The sequence below is a fragment of the Panthera tigris genome, chromosome A2 (genome assembly GCF_018350195.1).
Source record: "Panthera tigris isolate Pti1 chromosome A2, P.tigris_Pti1_mat1.1, whole genome shotgun sequence".
Lineage (NCBI taxonomy): Eukaryota > Metazoa > Chordata > Mammalia > Carnivora > Felidae > Panthera > Panthera tigris.
This window is the reverse complement of record NC_056661.1, coordinates 167062329-167078210: the sequence shown is the minus strand read 5'-3', so window position 1 is coordinate 167078210 and position 15882 is coordinate 167062329. Positions and strand designations below refer to the sequence as shown.

The window sequence follows — 15882 nt, the reverse complement described above, 5'->3', positions numbered from 1 at the left end:
TCGAACCCACGAACCACGAGATCATGACTTGAGCCTAAGTCGGATGCTTAACCGGCTCAGCCACCCAGGCGCCCCCGAAGTGTCTGTTTTTCTAACAATCATGTGATGGGGGAAAGGAAACAAAGGCATCTGTGCTGTTTTAGAAGACGACCTTTCGAAAAGGCATTCAGAACCGTCGGCCGTCTGGCCGGCGGGGAGGTGGAGGAGGTGAACAGAGTGGGGGATCTCCTGTACGCCCATCGTGGTCTCCCCTCTGCACCCCCAGCGGGCCCGCACGCTGCTGGGGAAGCGGAGTGGCCGAGGAGCTCCAGCACCTGAATGTTGGCTGCCTGGGCAACCCTCGGCGTGTCCTGGATTCGGTGGGCCGTGTTTGCTTGGTGCTGGCGGGCACGCGGGCGTCTCTGACGCCTCTGATGCCCCTCTCCAGGCACACGTGTCCGGCCGCTTCCACCGAGAGCGCACAGGCTCGCTAGGCCATGCTGGGTCTGTGGGGCAGGGGGTGGCCTGTGCGTGCATCACCATCTGACCAACAGGCGGAGGACCAGGCTCCCTGTGGGCCAGAGCACAGGCCCGTGCTGCGGGGCTCGGGCCTGGGGGCCGCTCTTGTGGGCAGGCTGGTGGCCGTGCAGCCCCCGTCTAAGGAGGCGCTACTGACGCCGTTACCCCCCGCCCCGGAGCCCGCGGCTTCTCCTTGCACCTCCCCTAGCCCACTCAGGTCCCGCTGTTTCTGTTTCTGCCAGCTTGAGAACAGAGCTGGGGATGAAGTGGGGAGAGGGTCTTGGGTCGGTTGACAAGTAGTTGGGGGCGTCCTTCGGAGGCTCATGGCAGGAGCAGGCCCTGTGGCTTAGCCAGTCTCAAGGCGCTGGGTGTTCCCCGTCTGCTGGGGGCTCAGCTGTGTCCCTCCCCTGGGCTGGGGCGCACATTTTTGGGTAATTCGGAAGGTGGGACCTTCCACTGTGAGGAGCTACCTCAGGTGTGAGAGTGGAGGGGCCTGGGCCAGGGGAGAGAAGGAAGGAGAGGAGGGGGGCGCCCAGAGTAAACGGGGTTGAGGAACAAGGGCCCTCGGCTCCCTCCCTCTCCCCGACTCTCTCCTCTCTCCTGCTCTTTCTGTCTCCCTCTGTCCCCTGCCCCCCCCCCCCCCCGCCCCGCTCTGGAAAGCGGGCAAGGGGCTCTCCAGTTGCTGGAATAAGAATGGGTGCAGAGGCGAGTGATGGATGGCTGTTTTTGAGTAACTGTCACCATCCAGATAAGATGAGGGCTAACAGATTCCCTTTTCCCTCATCCCACATAATGTGCCATTTTCGTTCAGTGCTGCTTACAGCCCTCAGTGCCAGGCCTTTCTATTCTTGTCTGAATAGTCAATGGAACGTTCCAGGCTGATAAGAGGAGCGGCCTCCGTTACTTGGCAACGGGCTGGAGCAGAGGGCTGCTGATGGGGAGATTAGCTGCCACAGATAAACTGCCTTTTTTTCCTTCCCTGCTGCTTATCTTTGGACCCACAGCAGACTGCACCAAACATGACAGCCCTCGGAGATTTGGGTGGGGTCTGAGCTCTCGACAGTGAGGTTTGCCGAGTACCCTCACGCCGGCCTCGGGTGGTCCCCCATCCCCAGCCAGGTCCCTGCCCAGAGAGCCCGACTTCCTGGGGATGCTTGAGTGTGGCCAGGACCTGGAGGTCCGGATCGGCCATACCGCCCCTGACAGGAAGCAAGGAGCCCGCTCAGCTCATTAGCGGAGGCAGGGTCCCTCCGCCATGTCCAGGAAAAGAAGGGAGAACAGTGCTGAAATCTCCAGAGCAGTGCCAATGTGTCTGTCCAGTCTGGGTCAAGGGCAGAAAACCAGAATTAACCCTCGCCTTTGGGACAGAGTCACCACAAGTGAGGACAGCACCTGCCTGCAGCAGAGCTGTGCAAATGGCACACGTGTTGGTGGTTTAGATTGTGCTTTTTCATCTTTCAGCTGCGTCTTTCTCCCAGTAAAGTGCCTTTCATGTAGATGAAATCCCTCAGGGTCCCACTGCTTGGGGAGTGCATCTTCCCACCAACAGGCACTGACCTCTGGATTTTAAAGCTGGAAGAGGTGTTCAGATTATCTGGCTCCAGCCTGTAATTTTCACAAACAACCAAACAAAACAAACACCTAACCCCTAAAGACTAGAGAGGCTCAGCGGCCGGTGAAGGTCACCTGATCCGGTGGCCGCGGAGCCGGGCTCCTCCAGGCCAGTCTCCGGAAGGTGCTTCCTGTTTCGTGGGAGAAGTCTCAGCGCCCGAGAGCCCAGACTGCCCCATGTTGCTCCGGCACTGCTGCCGGTCCCAACCCTGCAGCTGCTTCAACATTGTACTTCGAAAGTGAATAATGTCCAGCCAGGATCTTTTTAGGATTGTTTACACAGCCCGATGCAATGTGTTGTCTTTTGGCTCTGACCTCACATTTTATTGTGTTGTTTCTATTGAAGGAAACTGTGCATGCTAGAATGTCCTAGCAGGGCCAGAGCGGGCATGGTGGCCACGGGCGTTGTCTTGGTGGGGAGTGGGGGTATGGGGGCAACCCCCAGTGGGCTGTCCGATCCCTCACTGCCTTAATTTTCTTGTCTGTGAAGCACAAGGGCCTGAATAAAATACACGCTATCATTCTCCTCAGCTCCCAGCAAAAACCCTGTTTATGCTGAAATCACAAGGTGTGATTTGCTCACCTGCTCTCAGGTGCCTCGGGATGAGTGTCCTGTAGGTGGCCGGGCCAGGTCCATCCGTTTCAGGAACAGAGCCGAGGACTGGCAGAGCCACATGGCCCGAGATGGTGGAAAGCAGTCAGCAAGGTTAACTTGTCCGCTGGAAAATCTATTACCGTGCTCACCTCGGCGGTGATCTTAAGAGGCGAGCCTTCTTTTTAGGAAAGGCTGTTTCAAGGCTCAGTGTGATTTGTTTTTGCTGACCGACGTTGTGCTGGGGATTACCGACGCCAGCCCACCCCAGCCTCTCCCCCTGGAAAAGCTCTGGGGCCCAGGACTTCCTACGTGAGTGCTCCAAACCCTGCAGCTGTCGGGCCTCCTCTTCAGGGGTCGGAGGTCAACAAGAAGTTAAAATGCAGCGGTGCATGAGTGGCGGTGTTGTGTAGACCTAATCCTGCTCGGTGTGCAGACCTAAACGCGCTGCAGAAGGAGAAGGAGCCGTGCCGGGGCGGCTGCGGCGCATCACGGCAGACTGTGGGGTCGGTGCGAGAAGTGCCTTCAGACACCTGCTCGGGGCTGGGAAGCGCGCACGGCTCCTCTTCTCAGCGCTGAACGTCCCCCCCCGGGGCTCCTGGCTGTCTCCCCGGCCTGAGTTTAAAGCACTGGATATGAAGGCTCCCGGCTGGTGCAGCAGACCATCCCTGAGATACGTGTGAGTTCCGGAGGCTGATTCCAGTGGGTTTGATTGCTGTCTGAAGGGGTCTCCAGAGCCAGGTCCCAGCGTTCACGTGTGAGACGGGCACCGGCAGTCCAGTGAGCCGAGGGCCACGCCGGGAGAGGGGCCGGGCAGCCAGCACCCACGTGGAGTGGACAGAAGTCTTGGCCTGTGTGGGTTAGGTAAGCAAGCGGCTCAACAGGCCAGAGTTTACCTTCAGCCGGGCCTCCTGCCCCCTGCAGACCGGTACCTTCTGGGGCCTCCTGGCGCCTGCAGACCGGTGCCTTCTGGGGCCCGTCCTGTCCGGGGACTTTCTCAGGGAGGCACAGAACGCCCGGGTCCACTTGGCTGCGCACCTTTGTTGACAGGGTCCTGGGCTGTGGCCCTGTGACCTTCTGAAATGGACGGGTGTGGGAGCCGATGAGGCACAACCCAGCTCAGGCCCGAGATCAGGAGACGGTGTCTTCCGTGGGTTTGTGGGTTCCCGTGTCACTTCAGCATGATCCGTTGGCTGACAGAAGACACTAGTGAGCAGAGGGGTGTTTGAGGGAAGGCCGATTCCAGTGAGGCCCTGGCACGAAGCAGGCACGTGACCTCTCATCAGCGGAGTCTCAGATTCTGTGGGTTCTGTTCTCCCCAGCGCCTCACAAATGCCACTGGCGTCCACTCTGTGCATCCCAGCTGTGAGCCTTCGGCTTGTCGTTTGTGCTGAAGTTAAGGAAAGAGGAAAGTGTCGCTGCCAGCAGCACAGCCTCTCATTCTCTTTCTGGGTGGATTCTATCTGGGGACTCTCTGGTTTTCGCTTTTACTTATCCCAGAGCTAGCAGAGTCTGGTTTCCCACGTGTGTATGCAATTCCAAATTCTTGTGTGACATTTCAACCAACCCTCCAAAGAGTTTCTTGTATTAAATTCCAGGTAGTGTAATTTGTGTTCAAAACCCAGATGCACAGTGTTGCGAGCAGTTACTTAACAATAGGATGTGTAAGCATGTTGATGGGAGGGGGTGCGCTTGTTGAGGGGTAGGCACGAAACGGCCCTACCTCACCGTGACTGGAGCCACCGCTCCCCTGTGGAACCAAGAGTCCTTGTGGCAAGGCAGCCTGACCTCGTGCTTTGCAGGTACTTGCGGTTCTGAAGACAGCCTCGTGCCTGCTAGAAGCCCCCTCCCCCGCAGAGCGATGGCTCCTCCCATGCAGGTGTGGAAGAGCAGTCAGGAGACCCCGTGGTCCGGGGCCTCACAGCCATCCTCAGCTGGATAGCGATAGTAGAGCGCCCTGGCCTTGCCTCCTCCAGAAAGCCCTCCCTGATCAGCGTTGACTTTCTCTAGCAGACCAGGCCTGTCTCTGGGCCTTTGCTTCCGGGAACTCAGGTCCTGGTGACCTCTTGATGCCCATGTGTGTCTCATCAGACGTGAGGGGGTGGTGTTGCCCTGAATCCAAACGGTTGGGCCTGGCTTGTGGACAGAGTGGGCGCCAGATGAATGCTCACTGGTCTGGACTAAATGAAATTTGAACTAATTCTGATGACCGGAAGTGCCCATGTGCCCCATTGAAAACCCGTCACCCAAACGTGATCGTGGTGCGACCCCAGCAGCAGCTGTAACCGACCTCAGGAGTCCACGCAGCTCCTCTCCCACCTCCCGGTGGAGATGGCCCCTGCGTCGCGGGACACCGTTAACATCTCCTATCCACATCCTCATTGCTCGCTGAGAGTGCCCTGCTTTGTTGTATTCTTTTATTTTGAATTGCTCTTTGTTAAATTTTTAAATTGAGGGAAAATATATATAATTTAAAATTTGCCATGTCAAGCTTTTTTTTTTTAATGTTTATTTTTGAGAGAAAGAGTGCAAGTGGGGGAGGGGCAGAGAGAGAGAGAGAGAGAGAGAGAGACAGAGAGAGAGAAGACACAGAATCTGAAGCAGGCTCCAGGCTCCGAGCTGTCAGCAGTGAGCCTATGCGGGGCTTGAACCCACAAACTGTGAGATGATGACCTGAGCCGAAGTCGGACGCTTAACCGACTGAGCCACCCAGGGCCCCCATGGTAACCCTTATTAAGTGTACAATTCAGTGGCAGTAAGGACACTAGCATCGTCATGCAGCCAGTACCACCTTTCCTCTCCAGAACTCTCAGACATTGTGGGCACATTTGTGATACATGGTAACTGTCAGGTGCTTTGCCTTTGAATTGATCTCACTGGGAAACATGGAGGCAGCTGAGCAGCGAAGAGTGTTCCTGCCCCTTGTCTCTCCAGCCTCGAGCAGGACTGGGAATGTCCAAGCTGTGCGTGGGCGGACCCCCGTGTCTGAGCAAGCAGAGCCGGCCTGAGTGTCTGAGGGGGCAGCCCCCAGCATGGTCTGTGGATCGCTGTCTAATCAGGGTAGTTCACAGTTGCCAAAAGTCAGAATCTCCCGCTCACACCCGTCCCCATTGTGCACCTGGGCTCCAGGCTACCGGAAGGAGCTCTGGGAGGCAGGTGGGCGCCAACCCCATGGCCAGTGTAGGGATGGAACAGCCTTTGGAAGGGCCCTGGACTCTGCCTCTGGCTGTGGGTGGCTTGTCGTGGTGCAGACTCCAAACTGTTGCTGTAGGGGCACCTGGGTGGCTTAGTCGGTTAAACGTCCGCCTTCAGCTCAGGTCATTATCTCACGGTTCATGGGTTGGAGCTCTGCGTCGGGCTCTGTGCTGACAGCTCGGAGCCTGGAGCCTGCTTGGGATTCTGTGTCTCCCTCTCTCTCTGCCCCTCCCCTGCTCTTGTGCTCACTCAAAAAAAACCCAAAAACAAAACAAATAAACATTATATCTGTTGCTGGTATCTGTTGGCTACAAACAGCCATGTGCTGGTCCGTCTCCCTCCCTCCTCAAACCCCCAGTGGTTGTTTCTTTCTTTTCTTCTGATGTGGGCTCAGGTGACCAAAACGGTGAAGATACCTGGTTTGGCTTCCCCTGCCCTGGCCTGGTGCCGTCACAGCTGCACAAGTGACGGCATGTTAGTAATAAAGGATGTGCAGACTCTAGGCCAGCCTGCCATTTACTGCGTGGCCTCGGCAGGTCACACAACCTCTCTGGGCCCTCGTTTTCCCAACAGTGAAAGGAGACCGTGACAGTTGAGACCATGGCAGGTTGTCCTGGGATTAACTGAGTTGCGTGTGTAGGAGTGGTACTGGCACGTCATAACTGCATGTAAACACGTTAGCTCTTGCATCCAGAGTTGACAAACAGGGGACCCAGGGAATTTTGTTAATGAGTTTCAGAACAAGACATTCCATCACCGCAGTGTAACTATTTTCTACGTCAGAAACTGGGACATGTGTACGGAAAGGAAAGCTAATGCTCAGGGTGACGACGGCCAGAAGGGGAAGGGGAACATGGCGGAAGAGGCCAGGCGGGCTCGCAGGCGTCACGGATGCCCGCTGTTGGGTTTGAGACCTTGGGCTCCTGCCTCTCTCTGCCTCAGTTTCCAGCTGGTGTAAAATGGGATGGTGGTGTTTCATCAGAGTGTGACGGGGGTTTAGAGTTCTTGCACATAAAAGGCTTAGGAAAGTGCTTGGGGCATAAGCGCTCAGTGACAGTGACGGGACCGGTTTTATTTATTCTTACTGCCGTCTTCACTGTTCACCCACTGCCCAGCCTGGCTACCAGCCTGGGGCTTATGAGCCACATTTACCTTCCCAGACCGTACCACACTCCTCAGGCGATGGGAGAAGTTGGTCCCCAGTATTCACAGAGGGGGTGGCAGAGCGTCGTCACTCCCGAGCTTGAGGACCGAGGCTGACTCGCAGCTTCCGGACAGCCGGCCCCTCTGTCTGTCCCCGGCCATGCTGTGCACAGAGGCGTCCCTGGGTTTCTGATGGGGCAGGTCCTTCCTACATGGCTTGTGGACACCCTGAGCAGCATAGTGGGGGGGGGGGGAGGAGCTTCTACCTTGGGCGGAGGGGAGAGAGATTAGGGTCCTACAGGACAACAGAGGGGATCCCAGAAAAAAGGAAAGGGAGCTTTAGCTCGGAACAGCATGACACTGGAGGGCGGGGCTTTTACGCTAGCCTGCCTGCAAGGTGGGTGCAGGCATCTGTCTGCAAGTGAGGGGGGTGTCCCTTGGCCGGGTTGTGGCCAGGCAGTCCCCGGTGTGCATGGATACGGGTGTAGAAGTCTGTGCACATGTGTGTGCAAGCATGCGAGCTTGTGTGGGTGTCTACATGTGCATGTCACTGACTCCCCTGCCTCCCTGGGGAGCACCAGCACCATCTCCAAACTAGGGTCCAGGCAGCTCTGTGGATATGGTTTTTGGCCTGTCTGGGCTTCCCAGGAGCTCCCCCAGCACCTGTCCCTGTGAGGATCCTGTGCTGTGGGGAGGTGACCACCAGGGGTCGCTGTTGCCGCTTCATCCTGCTGCCACCTAGGTGCCAAGTTTGAGGCAGGGTGGGGGTGAACCAGAACCCGTTTTACAAAATGTAACGTACTTCCTAGATGGCGGCTTATGGGTGCTCAGATACAGCAGGTACACCCACCGTGGGCTCAGGGACTGGGTGCCCCAAAACACATCTCTCTGAGCCTGTGTGCCGTTTCTGAGCACTGGGTTAAATTCCTGGAACGTCCCAGGAGGGCCTTGTGGTCAAACCCCTTACCACTTCCTGTGTTTCCCCTGCAAGCCCCCGGGAGCTGCTTTAGACAGACCCCTGTTCCTTTTGTCCCATAGGGTTAACCAGCCATTTCACAAAGTGCATGAATACATTTATTGTTTACTGTATGCAGTATTTTGAGAAACTAAATGTATGTCACAGGCCATTGTTTCTATGATTATGGAAAGAGGCAAGGCTGATCCCTGGGCTAGACTTCCTGAAAGCTCTTGTTTTTACCCCTGCAAGGAGATTCTGCATACGGATGATTTACTGTATGTTTCTCTCCTGCCCCATAATTATTTTAATGCCACCTCTGGCACACCCTCATTTGCAAAGACTTTATAACTGTGACACCTTTTCTGCCGATCCCTTCTAGCTCCAAAATCAAGAATATTGTTCTTAGGGTTTCCAGAGAACAAAGATAATACGTTTGCACGTGCATATTATTTACATGAATAAACTATTTACACAAATTATTGAACAGGTATGTGCTTTGCAATAATTTCTAAACGTGCCCTAAACTAATTATCCCACTCTGAAAATCTAAATAAGGTGATCGCATTGTGTTTGTGAATTACCTAGTCTCATTATCTCTTCCCAAAGAAATAATGAAGAAATGTAAAAAAGATGCATAAAAAAATAAAAAACAGGGAAAGACAGAAAAATAAGAGAGGATTGAATATGATGGGTGCAAAGAAAATGGTTACTTCCTTAAAAGAAAAATACCACCAGAGCCTGCACAACAAGATCAGAGATGTGACGAGAACAGCCGGTGACCAGCAAGAGGGTAGAAGGTAGAAGGTGGGTGGGTCCTGTCCTGGGGTCTGGGGGATTCCTTCCCTGTCTGGGCCTTTATGAAGAGACACTGACGATGCTATGAGGGACGTTTCTCAGCAGGTGTACAATGTAGACTCCACAGGCTTTTTTTCAGAATGCCCTTTAATGCAAGCCTGAGGTGAATTGCTGACGGACGCTGAACAGAGATGGTTCTCTCCAAGAGAGACCTAACCTGTTCAAGCCCACAGCCGCTTGGTAGTCTGACCTGCTGGTCTGGCTCATTCTCCGAGAGGCCTGCACTCTGCAGTCCCCAGAGCCACAGCATCCTGAGAGTGAAGGCCAGTATCTCTGAACATGAACATGCCTTCCCCGGAGCACAGGTCCTCCGCGTGTGAGGCTGGGGATGGATGAGCTGGGGGAGGACCAGTGCTCTGAGCCTGCGCGGAGTTAGGGGGGGAGGAGGTGCCGTGTTTGCTGAGAGCACGGAGGAGCACCCCCTCATTTGCAGGCTCCACCACGAGCCCCCTGGGTTTGTTCTCAGCGATCCCTGGTCCTGCCTCCAGCCGGGTCATGTGCTGGGACTCGTGCACTGCTAAATCAGTGTGAGTTCCAGCGAATTAGGATTCTAGTTGATGGTGGTATACATTTCTGTGGGCATCTCAGCTTTTCAAAAATGTTTCTTTGTTTTGAGAGAGCGAGAGCGAGCAGGGGAAAGGCAGAGCGGGAGAGGGAGAGAGACTCCCAGGCAGACTCCACGCTATCAGCACAGAGCCTGACACGGGACTCGAACCCATAAACTGTGAGATCGTGACCTGAGCTGAAATTGAGACGCTTAACCGACTGAGCTGCTCAGGCGCCACTCAGCTTTTTTTCAGGCAAGTGGAAAAACACCAGTTAATCGGTCACAAATATTTATTGAACCTACAGTGGGTGCAGAGTAGTGTCAGATGTGGGAGCTCTAAGAGGCGTAGCTCTGGTGCCTGCCTTCCAGGAGCCCATGGTGCCTGGAGGTGAGAGGAGAATGTCAGTGCCAGAGGGATGTGGAGATGTGTGTGCACACAGGTGTGCACACGTGTGTGCTATGCAGCCTGGGGACATGCACAGCCCCACAGACCGAGGGAGTAGTGAATTCTGGAACGCCGGTCCAGGAGGAGGGCACAGCCACAGGCCTGCATCAGTGTTCAGGGGACAGTGATGTTGATGAGTGAAAATGACTTCTTCCTGTGGGAATAATGCTCCAAGGAATACTGGTTAAAACAAAGGTACAGACATTATGAACAAGCTGTTTTTTTCACATTCTTCAAAAAAAACAGCAAAGAAATCATCAAGGTCTCTCTTTCTAACAGGAGAAACCCACTGCCCGGTTGTAGATGGCCGTCTGGTCAGTGACACTCAGCTGGGACAGCAGCAGCTGTTTTCCGAGGATTGCAAACATCCCTTGTTTTTCTGTTTAAAAGCGTGTAGTCTCTGGTTTCCAGAAGCGGTGGAGACCCAGTCTTCTGCTCTGCAAAATGAGGAGGGGGATTGTCATCTCAGAAATTTGGTCTTGGGGACAGCCGTCAGCAAGTTTGGGGATTTTAAGCACAGTCCATGATTCTGTGGTTGCTGTGGTTACTGCCCACAGAAATCTGGGAGGTGGCCTCCCCACGGAAGGATGCAGTGTCACTTGATTGGGGGCCATTGGGTCACCTCTCCCAGCTGGCAGCAAGACAGCTTTGTTTCTGCTTTGGAAAAACACATGTTCTATGGGCTGTCCCTCGGAATATTTCCTTGAACCCCAGAGGCTTTCTGTGCCGTGGACTCGTGGAAGGGTCTGGCCTACAGTTGGGTGGCATTGGTGTCCTACGGGTTCACCTCTGAAAGGGCTGTGGATCTGTCCTGCTCTCTTACTTCTATGGTGGCCCTCCTTGCTGAGCCACCCTCCCCTGGACAGGCAGCTCACCCCTTGGCTCCTGGCAAAATGCAAAACCTGCCTGGAAGGTGCCAGCAGCTCCTGGAGGAGGACTGAACCTCTCCGTGCCCTTAGGCTCTGCACGCACCTCTGACTCGCTCCGCATCTGGGAGCTCAGTGCCTTGGTCCCAGAGCTCTAGCGACCGGACGCTTTCTGTCCTCCACAGAGCCTGCTCCCCGCCTAGATGTCCCTGCCAGCCCTAGGTAGGCAGCCCCTTTCTGTAAATGTTGGAGCCCAACCGGCTGCTACTTTCCTGGGGTCTTTATGTGTCAGATGAGGTCAGTGCCCCATCTTTGTGCCGCCCCGAAGCATGTCCGTCTGTAGCCTGTACCACAGTTACAAGTGAGTAGTTTGCGTGTCCACTTCTGCCCTAGATGCGTGTCCCACCGCTATCCCACCTGTCCAGCAGGGGGGACATCAGAGCAGGGCGTGCGTTTCCTGAGGTTGGAGGATGAGGCCGAGCAGTGTGGGCAGGGACGGAATCCACTCCTTAGGATGGGGAGGGCACCACAGATACACAGCATTACGGGGCTGGAAATTAGGAGAAGGTGTGGATGAGAGTGTACACACAGTCATCCAGAGGAAACAGAGAAAAAGGTAGTGAAGCTGTTTATTGAGAAATAAATAAGGAAATCAGGTTTCTGGTAGGGAGGTATTAACATATCTGTTTCCTAGATGAATTTATGATGTTGGAATGGCTGTATCCTTGGGTTCTCACACAGTGTGGCCGCTAGACAAATGGCAGGGCTGTCTATGTGTATACGTGTATGCACATACACACAGCACACATGTCACGTGTACACAACACACATGCAAAGGCATGTGCACGTAACACTCGTAGACGCACATGCAAACACATACACGTGGACGCAAGCACACACAGTATACACACATGTAGATGCACATATGTACACACACCAATATGTGTGTCTGCACAGTACCGTGTAGCTAAAAATAAATCTGTGTATAAAAGTGGACCTATAGAGTTCACACCAGTGTGGTTCAAGGGTCAACTGTATATGCCATTCTGGAAAAGACACAACTTTGGAGACCGTAAAATGGTCAATGGTTGCCAGGGGTGAGAGGCGTGGAGGGGTGAACAGGGGGAGCACAGAGGATTTTCAGGGCAGTGACACTACCCTGCGTGACACTGTAATGGTGAGCACGTGCCACTGTGCTTTTGCCCAAACCCATCGGTGCACAACACCGAGAATGACCCTGATGTGAACTACAGCCTTTGGGTGATAAAGAGGCATCACTGTAGGCTCATTGGTTGTGGCAAATGTACCACTCAGGCTGGGGGCTGTTGGTTTGCATACGTGAGGGCAGGAGGTATATGGGGACTCTCTGTACCTGCCCTTCAACTTTGCTGTGAACCTAAAACTGCTTTAAAAAATAAAGTTTATTTAAGGATAAAGTTTAAAGAAATGTACTGGGGAAAGTTCTGTCCTGCCTCATCAGCAAGGCTGTAGTCTAGGGGCAAAGAGAATCAATGGTTGGTTCAGTTTCAACATTTAAATCATTAAAACCAAATTACTAGCTAAAACTAAACCTAATTTTAAAAGCACAAAAATACTATGTATTATATTATATATGTGTGTTTTAAGTATATAGGTGAGGGAGAGATTTCAAGAAAATCCAATAATTATTTTTCCAAAAATATATTTACCACGTTGTGTGGCACAAACCAACTTTCAAGGGTGAAGCCGTTTATACTTCAGAGGGAATTAATTGACTTGGGATGTTCCAAAATAGATAGGAAACGTCTTTGGCCATTTTTCACTGATGAGGACCTCAGCAGGTCACGACGCTCAACTGTAAAATGTGGGGCCAGCCCATCTTAATGCTCCTTCCAGTCTCTACGTGTTACAATTCTACTTTCGAGATACTCCATTTGTAAAGTAAAATGAGAGTTTCAGGTACATTATAGAGAGTTCTCAGCTTTTCTCTTAGCCTCCTTCTCGTCCCTGCCCCCTCGTCCTTCCCCACATGAATACGCCATCCACAGGCACAGGGTTCTTCGCACAAGGCAAAATCAAAAGAACGGGGACACTTGCTGTCTGTGTTCACGTGGAGCAGATTGCCTGTCTCACTGGGTAGTGGCAGGGAGATGAGACCCTCCCTCCAAGAGAGCTGTGACTGGGAATCACTGTGGCCGGAGATGGCCGTTGTGTTAAGCGAGTCACTCGGACAGAGGGGCGGTGCCATAGGGTGGAGGCGACCGGCAGAGCTCCGCACGGCCGAGGTGACCCACAGAGGTGACCGGCAGAGGTGCCCAGGAGAGCCCTGTGCGGGGAGCGGGGCCGGCAGAAGGGTCTGACTTTTCTGCATGGCCGTGGTGTGCCCGGAATGAGCAGCTGTGCCGGCCGTGTCCCCTGCTGTGCAAAGTCCCATAGAAATCCACGACATGCTTTCCATGCTTTGGATGATTTTCTGCCGATCACACAGCGCCATCCATCTTAAGCACATATGGGACATCAGACCCGTAATCACTGAGTCAGCCTGGCACTGGGCGAACGTGTCTCTGCCGATTAAACTTGTTGCACTTGAAGGCTTTTCCTCGGCTACACTTCGTGCAGCGAGACTGTTGTGAACAATAAGAGAAGTGTTTCCCCCTCCATCCGGGCCTGAAGCTGCAGATGGCCGCCTGGCCCTTGAATTAGTCTTTTGTGTGTACGAAGGACAGTAATTTGGATGTTTGAACCCCCTACAGGAAGCTCATTTCAAAGTGAACAATTTGCCGAATAAAGACTAACTGGGGCCTAAATTAACTGGAGGGTGTGGTTTGAAAAGATGTTGATGAGCAGAGTGTGTCATTTTAGACAGATGGAACAGACTAGATAAATTGTCCCCGTTAGTCTCTCTTGTTCTGGAAGCACCTTGAGCAGCCTCACTGCCGTTCCCACATCTGCCCCCGTTTGCCAGCCTGCGTGGCAGGTACTTCCACGATCCTCAGGCTTCCACAAATTCATATTTATATTTCCTGGGTGTTCTGTTTCTCATCTGGAAAACCGATCCTGAGTACTACTGGCTTTTTTGTCACAGGACTGTCAGAAGCAAAGCTTCAAGTCAGAAAGGTGAAAGCCAGGGGCAGGAAATTACAAAAAGTGAGTGGCGGGGGTGGCGAGGGGGGAAGGGATGAGGAAGTAGAATAGAAAATGCCAGCTACTCTGAATTCACGTCCTTTTCTCTATACCTTTGGAATTGTGTTTTTTATCATGCTCTTCTATTTAAATAAACCATTACTTTCCAAGTGCTTCTGACTTATGATAGTGTTTTGATGACTTTCTAAAGCCGTGTTCCAAAGCCTCACTACAGTGCATAATTAGAATATATTGCAAGGATGTGTGTAATGCCTTTCTTCTCTCTGAAAATGAAATGTCACTTTTTCTTCTCTGCTTCCCTTTTCTCACAGATGGAGTGTTTGGAAGGTGCCAGAAGGTTCCAGCAGTAGACACACACCGCTATGAAGTGTCACCGGCGGTTCTGCAGCACCTGGCAGCCACCTTGCAGAAGCTCTCCCGAACAGGTAGGCAGGTGTGGGCCAAACTGTCCTGTCCTGGGCTGCTGGCCCGAGCCGCCTTTGCACCCAGCATTCAGCAGGTGCTTTGCTTCTCCTTAAAGATCATGGGCCTCTTAGGTCGGGGGAACCAGTGCTGAGATAGAAGAGGGCTAGGAGCAGGCAGCCTTACTCCTAGAAGGTTCCAGCGGGGGTTCCCTTCGTGGGCTAGAGGTCGCCCGAGATGCTGCCGGGCGTCCAGGAACCACAGCAGTTTGACAGTGCTTCAGAGAGTAGGAGAGACACCTACAGGTCACGTGAGCAGAGACGCCGGGCCTGGGACCAGCCCCCCTCAGCCACGTGCAAGCCAGCCACTGATCAACCCCCAGAAAGTCAGTTTGCCTCTAAATACTGTCATCATGCAAGTTTTTGTTATACAGGAGCTTCCTGTTACCTGTTTACTTCACAGGGGTGCTAAGAAGATAGTTTTAAAAATATGCTAAGTGAAATAAGTCAGGTAGACAGAGAAAGACGCATATCATAAGATTTCACTCATATGTGGAATTTGAGAAACTTAGGTGATCATACGGGAAGGGAAGGAAAAATAAGATAAAAACAGAGGGGGAGGTAAACCCTAAGAGACTCTTAAATACGGAGCACAAACTGAGGGGTGCTGGCGAGAGGAGGGTGGGGGGATGGGCTAGATGGGTGATGCGCCTTGAGGAGGGCACGTGTTGGGATGAGCGCTGGCTGTCGTATGTAAGTGATGAATCACCGGGTTCTACTCCTGAAGCCAAGACCACGCTGTATGTTAGCTAACTTCAGAGTAAAAATAATTACAATAACTCAGATATTATTATACACATAATTATCACATACGTAATTTATATTATGTATATAATTTTTGAAATAGAGGGGGAAGCTGCATCCGCATGCTTAGCATTACTATGCCCTGTTCCTACTACGGCAGTAAAGCCCTGTTTCCTGTGCCCTCGGAGCCTGGACAGGAGGCCCACTTGCAAACACAACACCTTGGTGTCAGGTGAGGGTCAGGGTGAAGCTCCTGGAGGGTGAAATTCGCATGTCTCGTGGTCAGGACCTAAAATGGCCCTGCTGGGGGCCGAGGCCTGGAAGGAGGGACCAGGAGAGGAACATGGACCTGAGTCCATACGTTCTTTCTACATCATATCCCACAGAGCTTATCAGTGGCTCCATCAAGAAAAAAGTCTGTGGTCCAGTAGCTTTGGGAAACATTACTTGCTCCTTTCCTCCTTTTGAATGTTCGTGATGTATGCTGGTTCGTGAACGTGCCGGGAAGTTCTGCAGTAAAGAATTACATTCATTCATTCGCTCCAAGCCGTTGGACTATGGCACCCTTTCTCCCCAGGACACTAACTGTCCCAGGTTCAGGCAGGGAAGCAGAACCGCGAGGAGACCGCGTGCACGATCAGTTACAGGGAGTTGGTCGTGCGCAGTCGTGGGCGGTGATGGAGCACGTCTACCAGACTGCTGTCTTTGGTCTGGAGCCTGAATCTGCAGGCCAGGCAGTGGGAAGGGACCGTGGGTGTGAGATGAGAGGTCGCGGACAAGGACGGACAGGAGCCCATGACCGTTCTCGTGGCCCTGACCTTGGTGATGAGGTGTCCTGCGAAAG

General features: G+C 53.2%; 1 protein-coding gene across 11 annotated transcripts in view; it reads left to right on the top strand.

Moving 5' to 3' along the window:
- Positions 1 to 15882, top strand: part of PTPRN2 (protein tyrosine phosphatase receptor type N2) — an 809627-nt gene that overhangs the window by 215757 nt on the left and 577988 nt on the right. For all 11 annotated transcript variants that reach the window (XM_042976545.1, XM_042976559.1, XM_042976565.1 and 8 more), the window contains one exon: positions 14145 to 14258. In XM_042976545.1, coding sequence (XP_042832479.1) covers positions 14145 to 14258 — 114 coding nt within the window. The remainder of the gene's footprint in view (positions 1 to 14144; positions 14259 to 15882) is intronic.